General features: G+C 35.8%; 2 protein-coding genes and 1 pseudogene across 8 annotated transcripts; 1 reads left to right on the forward strand and 2 right to left on the reverse strand.

The window, feature by feature from the left end:
- Positions 1 to 1,308: 1,308 nt before the first annotated feature.
- On the reverse strand, positions 1,309 to 1,911 carry LOC125476405 (polcalcin Phl p 7-like). The gene has a single exon (XM_048582548.1). It carries the CDS (start codon positions 1,868 to 1,870, stop codon positions 1,619 to 1,621), a length of 252 nt encoding a protein of 83 aa, XP_048438505.1. The 5' UTR covers positions 1,871 to 1,911; the 3' UTR covers positions 1,309 to 1,618.
- A 2,738-nt stretch (positions 1,912 to 4,649) lies between these two features.
- On the reverse strand, positions 4,650 to 9,384 carry LOC103941801 (annotated as a pseudogene).
- A 433-nt stretch (positions 9,385 to 9,817) lies between these two features.
- Positions 9,818 to 13,540, forward strand: LOC103941797. Of its 7 annotated transcripts, XR_007257584.1 has the most exons (6): positions 9,818 to 9,996; positions 10,189 to 10,291; positions 11,703 to 11,874; positions 12,104 to 12,158; positions 12,649 to 12,762; positions 13,083 to 13,540. XR_007257584.1 is itself a non-coding variant. In XM_048582160.1 (5 exons), exons 1-5 carry the CDS (start codon positions 9,925 to 9,927, stop codon positions 12,667 to 12,669), a joined length of 423 nt encoding a protein of 140 aa, XP_048438117.1. In that variant the 5' UTR covers positions 9,819 to 9,924; the 3' UTR covers positions 12,670 to 12,958. The 7 variants fall into 7 exon arrangements, 4 of the variants coding, with proteins under 4 accessions (XP_048438117.1, XP_048438118.1, XP_009350269.2 ...); XM_048582160.1 differs by lacking the exon at positions 13,083 to 13,540 and having other exon boundaries at positions 9,819 to 9,996; positions 12,649 to 12,958; XM_048582161.1 differs by lacking the exon at positions 13,083 to 13,540 and having other exon boundaries at positions 9,819 to 9,996; positions 12,652 to 12,958.
- Positions 13,541 to 14,892: the final 1,352 nt, after the last annotated feature.

A 14,892-nucleotide genomic window follows, 5' to 3' on the forward strand; every position in this document is an offset into this window, starting at 1 on the left:
ACTCACAGGCACAAATAATTATTAAAAGGTTTTTATCACAAAAATGGTAATTTAAATTGAAAATCAATCAATACAGTTCCTGAAAATAGGTGTCTCAAATCAATGTGGTCATTTCATCACAATGTTGTTAAAAATTTCGTTGAGTACTGATATGGCACATAAATGGTCTCATAAGCCATTTTTTCTCACAAATAGTCCTTAAAATTTATTTGTGACATGAAAATGGTCCTTGAAATTGACATGTGCCATCAAAATGGTCACTGAAATTGAAAATCAATAAATGTAGTCATACAAGTAAGTGTCCCAAATCAATGTAGTCATTCCGTCACAATTCTGTAAAAAATTCTATTATATGCTAATGTGACACATAAATGGATCACAAAGTCTAATTAAATTTAAATAAAATTACAAATAGGTTTAGGGACCATCTTGATAATGTGGGTCAATCTTAGGAACCATCTTGATAGTGTGAATCAATTTCAGGAACCATTTGTGATAAAATTCCGTAAATCTCGTGGGTCCATTTATGTGTCACATCAACGCTTAATAGAATTTTTAACAAAATTGTAACAGAAGCAACACATTGATTTGCGACACCTATTTTCAGGGACTACATTGACTGATTTTCAATTTTAGGAACCATGTTGATGGTAAGCGTTAATTTCATGGACCATTTATGATAAAAATCCTAGTTAAAATGTTGAAGTCAATGTTTCTGTGTATTTTTGGCTTTTGTGATGATTTGCGCTGTAGGGGGAGCAGCAATAGTAGTATGGGATAACTCACTGTCTATTATTTGACGAATTGTACTGGATTTGTAGCATAACTCGATCACTATCTTCAAGTGGTTTGACTAACTTCGTCCTAGCCAGATGAAATTTCAATCTGTAGTGGTCAAAAGCTACATAGGCTATTGCCTTTATTCATCAATAGCTGCAAAACCGTGACATATTTACTTTGAAACTATATATTTCATTAAAAATGGTATTTGGAAATTAAAAAATGAAAGGAAGATACATCACACACAAATGAAAAGGTGTCGTAACATAATGTTATTAATCACGTGTTATAATCTTTATTATCATGTAATATTATTATTATTATGTTCATCATATGTTCATAAAATATCAATTATTTTATAACGCGTAGATTAGTAACACAAATGATGATCACAATCAAAAGTTTCTTAATATTAGTGGACAACAAAGTTCAATTTATAGACTCGGGCTATAATATTATAAAAATAAACACGTGTTCTGTGAATGAATAGGCAACATAATGCAATGGTAGAGGTCACAAAGAAAAATTTATGGCTAATAAGCACATGAAAGCTAGAAGCTGGTATATGAATGAAACCCAAAAGGCCTTATAAATATGTAAATGAACTTCTAGAATGATTAGAGTACAAACTCTCACCATTGTGAGTAATTAAGGTCATACATATTTAACGTTTGAATCAATTTATATAAAAAAATAATAAAAAAATAAAATTGAGTAACGCTACATGTCATATTCTTACCACGTTTTCTCACCATGCTTTCAAGACCGATTTGTATGAATTAAACTTTTGTGAGGGATGTGGTCAATAAACATAATACATTTTATAAGGCTTCTTTTGTTACAATTGCTTGATGACTTCCTTCATCAAATCAGGGTTGGCATGTTGGAAATCGAACAGCTCCTCGAGTGAAATGAACCCATCGCGATCCTTGTCGATCTCCTCCATTCTCTGACGGACTTCATCCGGCGAAGAAGAGCCAAGTGCTTTAAGTGCATCGGCCAGCTCAGTCAATGAAATCTTGCCATCGCCATTGTAATCAAAGCGCTTAAACACACGCTCACATCCTGCCTTGGCATGATCATCAGCCATTGTGTTTTTATTGTGATTGCAGTATTCGAGTTTCTTTCTTTTAAGTTTTGGTTTTTTATGGAATTTGGCACGAAACCAAATAGTTGACAAGTTTATGTGATCGATCTGGGTTGTTCTTGGACCTGGTATTAATGCTCAGGAAGCGGATCATCACCTAGAAACAAGGAAGAAACCTTCTTGATTTAGACATAAGTTAACCGTAAGTATAGACAAATATTTTCTACTAGAGCCTGGCAATTTTCAAGTTACTTTACGTACTACGTAGTAACCATATCAAATAACCTAAAAAATTAAGAGTGATGTTATTCCCACTCCAATGTCTTATCTTCCTATCCACCTTTTAATGAATATTTTTAATTACAAATATGTCCATTTACAAAAGACTAGTAAGGACATTAATTATATTGTTTTGCTCAATTTAAAAAAAAAATTTGGGCATGGGAGATGATTTGTTTACCTTAAACCCTAACTCATATTTTCATTTCCTTTCATTCAGAGAAAGTAAAAAAATTATCAATGAACTTAGAAGATGACTTTTTCATTGAACAGATGAAAGATGACGCTTATACGGAAGAGATAAAAGATTATGTTTCTATTGAAAAGGTAAAAGAATAATTTGTGTGTAGGTCATTTGAATTTGTCCATCGTATTTTTAAATTTGTCGTTGTTGAATTCTTTTGAATTTGGATACCTCTGTCGTTTCCATTTGAATTTGCAAACTTTAGTGGTTTTTATTTACATATTATTTGTTATATTTTTTAAGAGACAATTTTATAATTTCATATGTATGTATATATTAAAGGTTATTTTGGGAATAATAGTGGGTGGGAAAATAGCATTTTAATTTTTTAACTTTTTATGGTGGGTGGGATTATAATACGGATGGGAAAATAAGATAATAGGGTGGGTCTAGTAGCTCTCAAAATTAATCACTTACTAGTTTTTTATTTTTGAAAAATAGGACCAGCTGATGACTTCGATATGATAGTCCACCCTTATGAAGACAAAAAGACTCATGACATTCCAGCCTCACCATGGGCACTATAGTGTGATTCACCAGCTTCAGAAATCGAACTCAAAACATACTAAGTAGAATACGAGTCTGTAATTAGTCTCATCCACAAGGTCAAACCTTGGTGGTTAATCAATTACCAGTTAGCTAGTGCTTACGTGGGAGGAAAGAATGGGAGGAAAGAAAACTTAAAAATTAGTATATTAGTGCTTAATTATGCTTTGAGTCTCCAGCAGCCATGGTCCAAAAGGCTCCATTTATCACGAAAATGCCGTAACATTGTCTCTAATTAACAAGCGGATTATACTTAGCAAAACTTGGTCAGCATGCCAAAGGGATACGAGGGGCTAAAACATTCAAAATATTAAAAAATTCACCGTCCTATAAATATGTTTTCAACTAATATGCTAAAAAGTCCAGAAACCAACTATTTGACATCCTTTATGATAGGTTTAAGATGTCAAGGGGCATCCAAACATCTTTCTCCACTTGGCTAATTTCATGCCAAACGCATTAGCTCATATAGGCCTCACCGTTGCCAACCCTTATTTTTGGGAATATTATCTTTCGATTTCGACTATGACAGACTTTAATTTTAATTGTATGGAAAACGGTTGTACTAAAGGTTTTAAACTTTAATAAATTTTTTCTTCATAAAAAGAAAATTCCATAAATGAACAGGGGACCCTGATCAACTTATATGATGGGACCATGTAAGAATTATGAATACGAGCTCGCTTGGAAGTTTTTTCAAAATAGCTGAGAGTATTTTTAGTGAAAATATCTTTGAAACCAATTCTTAATAAAAATGTAAACAAATCATGAAAGTATACTTAAAGTGCTCCTTGATAAAAACACAAGTTATGTGTTTCTTGTAGAAAACATTTCAAGTGATTTTGGAACCCAAAAACATATTTTCTAAAACCGATTTTAGTATTTTAAAAACACTTCCAAATAAACACTACAGATATTAAGAAATAAGTAGTATTGATCAAATTCTATTTGGTCTCCGAAACTAGTGTTGATCCCCAATTTATGTAAGAGAGAACTTTTGTAATTTCAAAATTCAATTGACATTTTTCGGATTAAATCTTCAAAGTTCATGTCCATGATGCCTCAAGTTTGAGAAAGCCTAGAGTCACTACGAAGACACGAAGAATTACGTCGAGCATCTAGTATGTTACTTTCTTCTTCTTCTGGTGCCAGTCGACTGACAAACAGAAGCGGAGGCAACATACAATTCCGGAACCCTAAAAGCGGATTTCCCAACGTAAATTGTTTCGCAACTGGATCGTTAATTACGGGTGTTCATCTTTAGCGTGGTGAATGGCCGAACATTTATGCAATCAAAGTAGCATGTGTTAATTTACATCAATGTATTAAAAGCGTGAGGCGTGGGCAAGGCATAAGAGGGATAGCCCAGTCTAGGCGTGAGGCTTTGGGCCTAAATTTTTATATACATATACTAAGCATACTCATATATTATATTAAAAAAAAAACTATTAATCAATAATTACTTTGAGCACACACATATATTATAAATAGACATTTACATATATACATATTATATATATACATACATATATATATATAAAATAGAGGATGAAAAACACAATGAGTATACATATAACAATGCACGCAGACAACACACATATCCATTATATAAAAAAATTAAAATCAGAAAAAAAAAAAAAAAAAAATCCCCTGAGGCGTGCCTAGGCAGCTCTGGTGGCGCCTTCTGCCCACTCCCTCAAAACAGAGGCGGCAAGCCTTTGAAAACATTGATTTACATAAAACATGTATGATAACAAAACTGTAATCGCCCAGTTCCCATCAAAGCAAAACTGGGGCTAGCCTAACAAAACTAAAACTAATTTCAACCTATAACGAATGAAAACTGCAACTTGGATCATCATCTAACACGTAGTACACACCAACCTGAAATCTTAATCGAGTCTTTCAAACTTGAATTTCCCTTCGTCCGAGGTGGCCACGTGCTTCCTCTTCCTCGAAACCCCATTTTGCTCATCTGCAAACTGAGCTGCTGTTTTCGCTCGTACATGGAGTTCATAGCAAGCAGTCATATATAGGCTGATTTTACTTTACAAAAGAGAACTAACATGTCTACATAAGTTTCAATGCCTTACCAGATGCCGACCATACAAATGGGTGCTCAAAAGCGCTTCAAGGGCATTTTCGGCCTCTTGCTTTGTGATGAACTCCACAAATGCAAATCCTCTATGCTGTCCAAATTTCATTGGCAACCGTAAACTTTTGATCTGCCATATAAGAAGAAATTAAAGTCAATTACTGAAGAACAATACATTGGTGTACTAAGTCAGGTTGTCTATCATCATATGAACACCATATTGCCATAGGGGGCAAGGACACGCTTGCTGCAGTCACAGTGATGGCTAAAACATTGCCCTAGGGTTCACGGGATTACATATCTATTGTCTAAAATTTACCGTTTAAGAATTACAGTAGAATCAAACAAGGTATGATATGACGTGGTCATAAGTACAAATTCTGCACGAAAATGTTAAGAGGATCCGGAATCCAGTAACTCATCAAAGGTCAGTACTTTACCTGACCAAATGGACTAAATAGCTATCTCAGTTCTTTCTCTGTGGCCTTAAAAGCTACATTTTTCACAAGTAGTTTTGTAGAACTTTTATCCTTGTCAACTTTCTTTGGCACTTCTTCTTTCTTGGCATGACAAGGTTGCAAAATAAGAGAGTGCCCGTCCAAAATCGTTCCCCAGAAAATGGTAAAATATTAGTTGCAATGAATTTCACAATTGCATACTGAATGCAAATAATTTTGACCAGATTCTGGCTTCACCTGTAAATCCCGGCAAACATTTGTAGCTGTCTCCACAGAATCAAACTCCAGAAAACCAAACCCCATTGAAATGTTCTTCCCGTTCTTCAAGTGTTTCTTTACCTGCACATACAGAAAGATGATATAGATGAGAAATACAGCAAGCAAATACAAGTACGGCTTCTACGCAGCGGATGATTACCTTGACACTTAATAATTTTCCCTCCTTCACTTTTTCACTAAAAGGCTTTTTCAAACTCTCGTCCGATGTCTTAAAGCTCAGGTTCTTGACATATAGAGATCGTGACGGGAGAATGTTACACAACAAGGACAAAACAAATATTATATTGGCAAGACAAAAGGTTAAGCGAGGAGTCAACAATTCGTAGACAAGAAACGGCAGCATAAATGTAAAGCTATCTAAAGGAAACCTCCAAAGGTTACCAGCTTTAACTTATAACAGAATAATCAACTAAGTTTCGTCAAAATTGAACTTGAAATGACAGTTAAACGCAAGAAAATTGCAGAATTTCTCATCACCAAACTAGAGTTTTGTCTTGTAACAGTTACATGAACAATGCTTTGCATGGGTTCTGTTAGATGATGAAACTGAATAATTAAATAAAAAAGAGTTACCTATTGCAAAAGTAGTTGCCCAACCAGATCAATTGAACAAATAACAAGGTAACACAAACCATATATACACAATACACAATACATGTATATAAACGCTCAAAGGATGGTTACACCAGCCATTAACTAAGGCAGCATTATAAACTCACATCGATTAACACTTAAAAGGATTTAGTGTCTCCATAATCAAGTATGGTCAGTTGGATCCCAGCTAAAAGTGGTATTCTCCTTGCAATACTAATTGTCCTAATCATGTCTAAACACCAAAACGTTGTGTGCAAAGGATTGTGAGAATACTCATTTAGGAAGTAAAGATGTGGGCACACCAAGTTTGTTTGTCATATGAATAGTTGTGTAGACAAATGAGGAAGAAAAAATAAAACTAATGGAAAAAAGAAAAGCACGCAAACACCAACCTCAACTCTATCCGGATCCGCATCCACATCAGCGATTCCTCCCACATACTGCTCTAACATAACCCTTTTGACATCATGCTCACCAACAACAGCATTGTTCTTTTCAATGCTCTCAGTTGTTGAACTTGGACTAAGAACATTGCCAGTTGTTGAACTTGGACTAATAACATTGCCAGGAGCCCATTCCAAATATAAAGGACCATCCCTGTATCATTGTACATGGGGAAAAGAATATTTATTCTCTGACATAACTGAGTAACAAAAAGATTTTTATTGCAACTAATAATATGCCTCAACAGATATCCTACAGGAAAAACTCATATACTTATGCATAAAGATACCAAGTCGAATCAAGGGTACTTTTCAATTGACATGAGGTATAGTTCTGGGCCTTATTTTACATTTGTTGAGAATTCATTCTGTCATTGACCCAACGGCAAAGAGACCAGAAGCAAAAATAAGTAAGCCATTGAAGTGAATAGGTATCTGCTTTACACTCTTTTATACTATGTATCTTGTATTTGACCCCAAGGAAGCAAATAAAAACCAGCTCGTTTCTAAACTAGGAGAATATAAGTAGCCCCCACCCCCATAAAGAGAATACAAACATGAAAGATGGAACCTACATACATACAAGATTTTTCAACACTTACTTGTAGCGCTTGTACCTTTAAAAGCTGCTCGGGTGTCAGCAGGTTCAAGAAAAACAACCTGAAGAATGATAATTCAAGAAAATAATTGGTAGAGAATCACTCTTTAACAACACAGCATCATAGTAGACTAATATAGTAATCTAGAAGTTTCTTCCTCTCTGTAGTATCAAAAGATTGGGAGAATAAAAGTACATGATGAGGCATGATTAACCAAGTGTCAAAGAGAAGTTGAAAAACTCAACTAATTAAAAAACCAAAAGCAAAGTGTCCAATTTCATAAAACATTACAAAACTATTTTCTACTCCTCAAAAAATCTTAATGATTCGGAGAACCGTGTCACTTCCACCCTTTCATTGCCTTAGTCTGAATGATCATGGTCAAACTTTGTTCCAACTCCGGCAAACTACCAGATACTATCAGACTACAAGTCAAAAACTCCACTCTCCAAATCAGTGAACAACTTCATACCGACTGATCTACTGTAGGGTCACTTAAGAATTGATATACCTATCAAAAACCTTTTTTTTTTTTTTTTTTTGGTATCTCCCTCATCCCTCTTTTCTTAAATAAAACTCACTATATTAGAAAAATTAAATAAGGTTCAATACCTTGATTAGAACGCCAATTTTATATCGGGAGGTTGGGCAAGAACTGAACAAACCGTTGACAAAACAATCGATGAAATTATGATTGGCAAGGTCAAGTGTTCATCATCACAATGATGTCTGAACTGAAATGTGAAAGGTAGAAAGTCTAACTGCCTTTTAATTAGCAGTCAGAAACATGATTTCCAGAATATATTTTACTAGAACCTAAATACAAGATGAAAACACTGTAAACATTTTTTTAACATCAACCTAGCAAATGCACATCTGCTGTAAACTAAATAAAAATAAGAAAAAGTCTTTGATAGAAGAACACATGAATACATACCAAGGCCAATGTCTTCGTCGGCGGGAGAACAACGTTTTCCAAATTCCCAAATTTCCCAAACATCTTTGCCAGTTCACCATCAGTAGAACCATATGGCAAGTTCTTCACCAGTATAACATGGTTGCTTCTTTTCACACCATCAGTTTTCCCAGCAGCATAATTCTCTAAAGATTCTACATTTATACCAGCATTTGTAAGAGACATTTTGGTCTCTGCAATCACTTGAGTTTCTCCCGAAGCAATCACCTTTGCTCACACCATGCTTCCTCCTCCTCCTCATTGACTTTTCGAAACTCTTTCTCCTCCTCCTCCTCCTCCTCATTATCATCTTCTTCACTGCTTTTGGAATCCGACCATTCAGTCTTCACTCTGCTCTTGAAGTAATCCATATCCGAAACAACATCGTCCTTAGCTACATTGCGTTTATCATTCTTCTTAGCACCTTTCTCTGCCTCCTCCATATCCACCAGAACTGATTTCTGCTCACTTTCCTTCTTGGTTTTTCCAATTTTCTCAGCTCCTGATTTTTCCTCACTTTCCTTTTTGCTCTTCCCAATTTTGTCAGCCACAGGAGCTACCACCGTGTCGTTCGCCCACAATTTCGACTTAGCCCTCGGCTACATCAAAACTCGTGAAGCTTAATATCACCACTCTCATCTTCCACCTCAAGACTCCCGCTTTTCGCCCCGCCCCTGCCCCCGCGCTTCTCCTTCTTCCTCTTCTCCTCGCCTCCACCCCCTTTCCCCTCCTTCTTCTTCGAATGCCGGCTCCACGGCCGGGGAATCTCCGGATCCCCAACCTTCCTCGCAACCTCACAGCTAATCCTAATCCTCGACCTGAATATTGAAAAACCTTGTGGTGCGTTAGAAACCGCCGAAGTGAAATTTTCCCGGGAAACAAACAGAAAATAAACCGGAACTCACATTTTCAATACGAAGTTTGAATTATAGAGCTAACAATGAGATTCTTGAGTCGTATTTTTGGAAGGAATTCTGGAAATCGAGTGTGTTGAGAGAGCAGGGTTTTGGGTCGAAAAATAGTTTTATTGTTAATAAAACATTCTCTTCCCTCTCGTTCCATCTTGATCTCTTTCTCTTTTCGTGCATTATTTTTTATCTTATTATTTTTATAAAAAAAATTAATATAAAAAATTAATATAATTAAACCGTAATCATTGAAGTAGAATAAAAAAAGGGTTAAGAAGAAAGAGATTCTTCATCCAAATAACGGGTAGCGTTGTTCACAACCTTATTTTTATTTGTGAAAACACAAATATACTTAAGGGGTATGAACGAGAGGCTAATGTGAAAACACAAATATACTTAAAGGAGCGTGTAAGCTTAATCTTTGAGGTTAAATTTGTCAGGTAAAAATTCATGATGACTTCAACGAAACAGAGTTTTATGAAACTAGTTGAAACCTCAAGGATGTCAGTGTTATTTCCAAAACCTTCGGGGGGTTTTCCGTAAATTGAACTTAAGAGAAAAGGGTTCTCTAAACTCCCACAGTGTGCGCCAACTCCCCAAACGTCTGCTCTGCGGAGGCTCGGCAGTGCCGGTAAATAAAATCAGTTCGTGCTGACGATGGAAGGGATATTAGGGCAGAACAGGGTTGACGATGTGAGCTGGCTCTGCTCGCTCTCTGAGTCCGAACTTGTAAGTATTATTTACATACTTAATTTCTTGATTTATTATTTTTTTGGTAAATTTAAATTATGAATTCGTTTGTTAATTTTCATTGTTCATATCGAATTGTACATAGAAAAGTAGACAAGTTGACGTTAAAGATTAGAGCTTTATGGTTAACGGGGTCAAAAAATTTGAATTAAACACACAATTTTATGGCAGGACATGTTGATTAGCATAAAAAGGATTGTTCTTCATCGTGCAAGGATGATTGGGTGCGATGAACTTGGTCAAAAGTTTGATCTCAAGGTGCTTCGAGCTCTTGGTATGTCCGATAGGCGGTAGCTTTATCTGTTTCGATGTTTTTTGTTTTGCTTGGCTGTTGAATTTCGAATTGAGCTCTTGATTGGAGTAATAAAGAAAGTAAAATACCTTATTGATTGCGTTGTGCATAAAGTTCTAAACTTTGTGTTCCAACTTTTGATTGTGTGTTAAGGATTTGGTATATGAGTGATACGGTTAAAAATTGTGATTAGCATCTGCATCAGAAGCCGAAGCCTATGAGCGGTCTTATATGATCCTTGGATGGATTGAGGCTGGTTTATGTTTTCAACAATGAAAGCCAAAAGTTGATGCTTTAACCGTCAATTCTGTTTACTTATGAGGGGATTTGTGGTATCATCCATATTTATTGACAATAAAGGTTTCGGATTGAGGGGTAGAACTTTTGCTTGTCTTTTCTGCAGTAGTTGTCACTTAAATTATAGCTCACTGGTTTATTATGGATTTCCAATTTCAATAATGAGAAATGTGTTTTCTGTTAATTGGTGACATTCTTTGCTGGAAACTATGTGTGGCTTGTAACTGCGTTGCTGAGAATAATGTGAGAGGCGAAATAAGATATTTATACTTGTTTCTCAACTTCGTAATTAAAGTAAGCCCTGGTGGTTTGTCCTCAGGTTTTTCACTTGGAAAAGATCTGTAGGTTTTATATTGTAATTGCCTTGCACGGAGGCTGGACTCAAGAAAAGACACAGTAGGCCTCAGCTTAAGAAAGACGAAAAGGGCTACTTGTGCCTTTTCTTTTAACAACCAAGTGAAGATCAAATGAAATCCGACCTCAAATCTGCAGCTTTTTTCATATCAATAAACAAGTGCACAATAAGGGGCTTCACTTTCATACAGTTCAGAATATACTTGAGAATAATTTTCTAGGGCTGTCAATTAGGCTTGACTTTCATACAGTTTCGTGTAGTTGTTTTATTATGACAGAGTTTCATGTAGTTGTGGCTGCTAGCTTTATTTTCTTGTACTTGTGCTTTGGATGTGCAACTCGGATTTGCCTTTCCTTCTTTTCGAATAATCCTCCTTATGAGCTTTTTCTGTTTTTGAAATACTGAAATTAGCAGAAGGAAAGAGCAAATTCTTGCTTTATTTGGTGTGGCTTTGCTTGTTTTGTTTGGGAAGGTTTGGTTTCATACCTCCATTACATATCACATTCGGGATGGTGTTTGGTTTGCGTGGGTGTTTCTGGTTTGGGATTTGATCAGGCCTCATTATCCTGAAACCAATATCCCTCCTACCTGTTTTGGATGCCTTTTAATGTTACCTCTTGGTAAATATCAAGCTTCAAGCTACTAGATAACTAGTAATAGAACTTTTTGTATTTGAGTTTTTATATTTAGAAGCGCACAATTTTCTGACTTTATTCATTTCATCACTGAGGATTTGTGCAGCATTTGTTCTGATGGAATGCGTCAAAGATGAGGTAAAGGATTTGGCACCGCCAGAATCTGCTGCATTTATGGGAAGTTGCAATCTATTAAAACATAACCTTGGTGATATTATGAGTCTTGAAGAGATAATGGCCTGTATTGGTATTGATTCGAGAAAGGGTCCAATAAAAAGGTTAGTTCAGACAACAAGGGTCAGTATTGCTTCATTTTTTTGGTAACAATATGATGCTTGTGAGTTGTAATATGTATATGTGTGTGTATGCAAATGACTAAAAGCATATGTAAACGTACATGGACATGTTTATGTGGGTGAGAATGGCTGATCGCTTTTTTTTCTTAAGACTATTTATTCACTTGTGGTTCTGTTTTTTTTCATGCCTTTGGTATTATTGTATGTCTAGTAATGCAGACAACAATATGCCGCAGGAAACACTATTGAGTCTTGGTTCTGTGCTGGTAGTATTTATATGCTGTTGATACTGATTTATGCTTACTTTCTCAAGTTTGTGGAACCACGGGAATTCTGATAAAGTTTATCGTATGAAATTTTATTGAGGGTCGATTTTTACTAAGTTTCAAATGCATGTGGTGGCTCCAAAGTTTAATACTCTTTTCAAACTGAATTGATATTGTTTTTTAGCTGGCAATGAGTGGTTGAACGGGACGCCAATTTCCCCCCATGGATAACTTTGGTGTTTCATAATTCCCTTTTGATGTTCCCTCTCTCCCAAACCCCATCATCCTTTAAATACTAATCCTTACCGGATTCAGCATAAGCATGAGCATGATGGTTTTTTTTTTACCAGAAGTTTTTTACCTGCCAAAAAGATATGCAATGGTTTTGAAAGGTCAATCATGTCTTGTACATATGCATCAGGTGTTAATTTTACGCTTTTAGCTCCCTACCACTAGTTGATTAACTTCAGTTACATTTTTCTCGTACCAGAAGACCGCACAAAGAAACTAAGCGAAATCAAAAGAAACAGAAAACTGAAGCCAGTGAATTATGAGATCAGGAATCGCAGAGGCAGAGAAGAATAGTCACGTGTTTATATCACAAGTGAGTTTCCAGTGCCCCACTTTTGGAAACAGGTTCTAAATGTGTAGTTGGACTCAAACAGATCATACAGGAGCGGAATTCATCTCGTTTTGTTCCATTTTATATGTGTATGAAGGCGAAGATCTATATTACTTGAAATTTTGTACTGATCTTACATAATTTTGGAAATATCAATGCAAGGCTTCTTATAACTTTAGTCCTGTTGCACTTGCCATTTAATTTTTTCAAGAATAGTTATTATTTATTGAACTCGAGATAAAATCTAATGTTTTATTAAGTCTCTTAATGCGATCCTATACTCTTATCCCTCCCTTTTTTAGGTATGTCTGGTGTGTCTGCGTGCGTGTGTTGGAGAGGCTTTTTGTGCTTCAAGCGCGCTTATGGACTAATGAACTGAAACCCCACGAGGGAACTCATGGTTTGTCTCTACCATCGATAATGGAAGTTGAGGGAGAGATTCCCCTTTGTAACTGTTGTAATGTCTCTCTATTTCTATCTTTGTCTCTATCTCTCTCATCACGTCATCAATCTGAATCAGTAAGGGGGTCATTGGCTCTTATCCCTCCTTTTATGCATGGTGGGTGGGGGTGGGGGTGTGTGTGAGAGAGAGAGAGAGAGAGAGGGAGGGCATGTTAGTCCATTCCAGTTCACCTTCTCTGCATGGCTTGGAGGACTTAAACCCCATGCTAGAGCTTGGCTCATTGGTAACCCTAGGGGGACAAAAGAAGGGAGGTGATGTTTGAAGGCAATAACTTAATAAATCAAACAGCTTTTTGAATTTGTGTTAAGTCATTTCTCCACTCTATCTTGTTATGCTGGTGTGACGAGAGCATGATTTTCTTGTTGGCCATGCTTTGCTTTCTTTGTTTGTTTGTTCTAGGCACCGCATGGCAAGAAAGGGTCTTTGGGCCCCTCATGTAGCCAAATTTTATTTCCAATCTTTTCTCAAAACCCCGTTTGCCTTCCCACTCCACTTAAGTTCTAAGCATGCATCTAACAGACAATCTAATTAAACAACATTATGTAGGTGAATGTTTTCGTCTCTTCATTCAAGTTTGAATCTCCGCACTTGTAGTTTGAACAAAATTAACGGATTTATCTCTTAATATATTATTTGCCCTCTTCATTTATTCATATTTAAACTTCTGCACATGTAGTATGACCAAAATTAACGAAGTTCTCTTAGTATATTATTCCCTAAACATTTTCTAATTAAATATGCGTATATACTTTGCTTCAAATACTGGATCATCATCCATGGAGAGCCTTAATTGTGGAATTTTTTATGGAAGCAGAATAGCTAGGTCCACTGAGCAAATGGAAATTTCTCCAAAAGTCAAACTCATCATGCCATGACCAAGATATCTCCCATGCTTGGTTTTCTAACCTCCAATGTAAGAGCATAATATTAAAGTTGTAGTTCATAAAGTATGATTAAGACCAAATTAATGATTAAAGATATTCATACTTGTCCCCATCACGACCCAAATTATTTCCTTTTCTCTTTCAAATGCTCTAGCCACGTATCGGCTTATTGCATCCACTTGCACGTGCACCGTACAATCCTTTGAATCTATACACTTATACGGGAGCGCTTAACTGCTAACTAGTTTTTCAATGTTTAAGATATTTACTAAGTGATCATGCTAAAAGAAGAAAATTAGTATAAAACTGTCATATCATATCATCAAATTAACCTAGTTATCAAACGGGCCCATACTCAATAAAATATATATAATGCGGATATAGTCGAATGTGAAAGTTTCTCTTTGCCAAGGAGAAGATATGGATTCGATTCCCGCTAATCCGCTCAGGATAATGGATAAATATGTTCAATATTGTTTTTTATTTAATAGATGAAGCATTAAGGGTTATGCAGCTGCCGACATAGGTCTACTTCTGGCCTAGAACAACTTAAGTTAAATGGAGTTTCTGTCACCCTACTTGAATTAAAAATAAAACTTCATACACCTTAAAGTTCAAAAGAGAGGACTACAAGACAATTCAATTATCAGAAAAAGAATTTCCAAAAAATTGGTTAACAGACGGCATTTAGATCAAGATCTTATTTCCTTTTCATCTTAAACCTTGGGTATCGAATCTCATTTGCTCTGCTAGCTTTTGTCTATC

This window comes from the organism of the source record quoted next, unplaced genomic scaffold (assembly GCF_019419815.1).
Source record: "Pyrus x bretschneideri cultivar Hongxiangsu unplaced genomic scaffold, Pyrus_bretschneideri_v1 Contig19, whole genome shotgun sequence".
Lineage (NCBI taxonomy): Eukaryota > Viridiplantae > Streptophyta > Magnoliopsida > Rosales > Rosaceae > Pyrus > Pyrus x bretschneideri.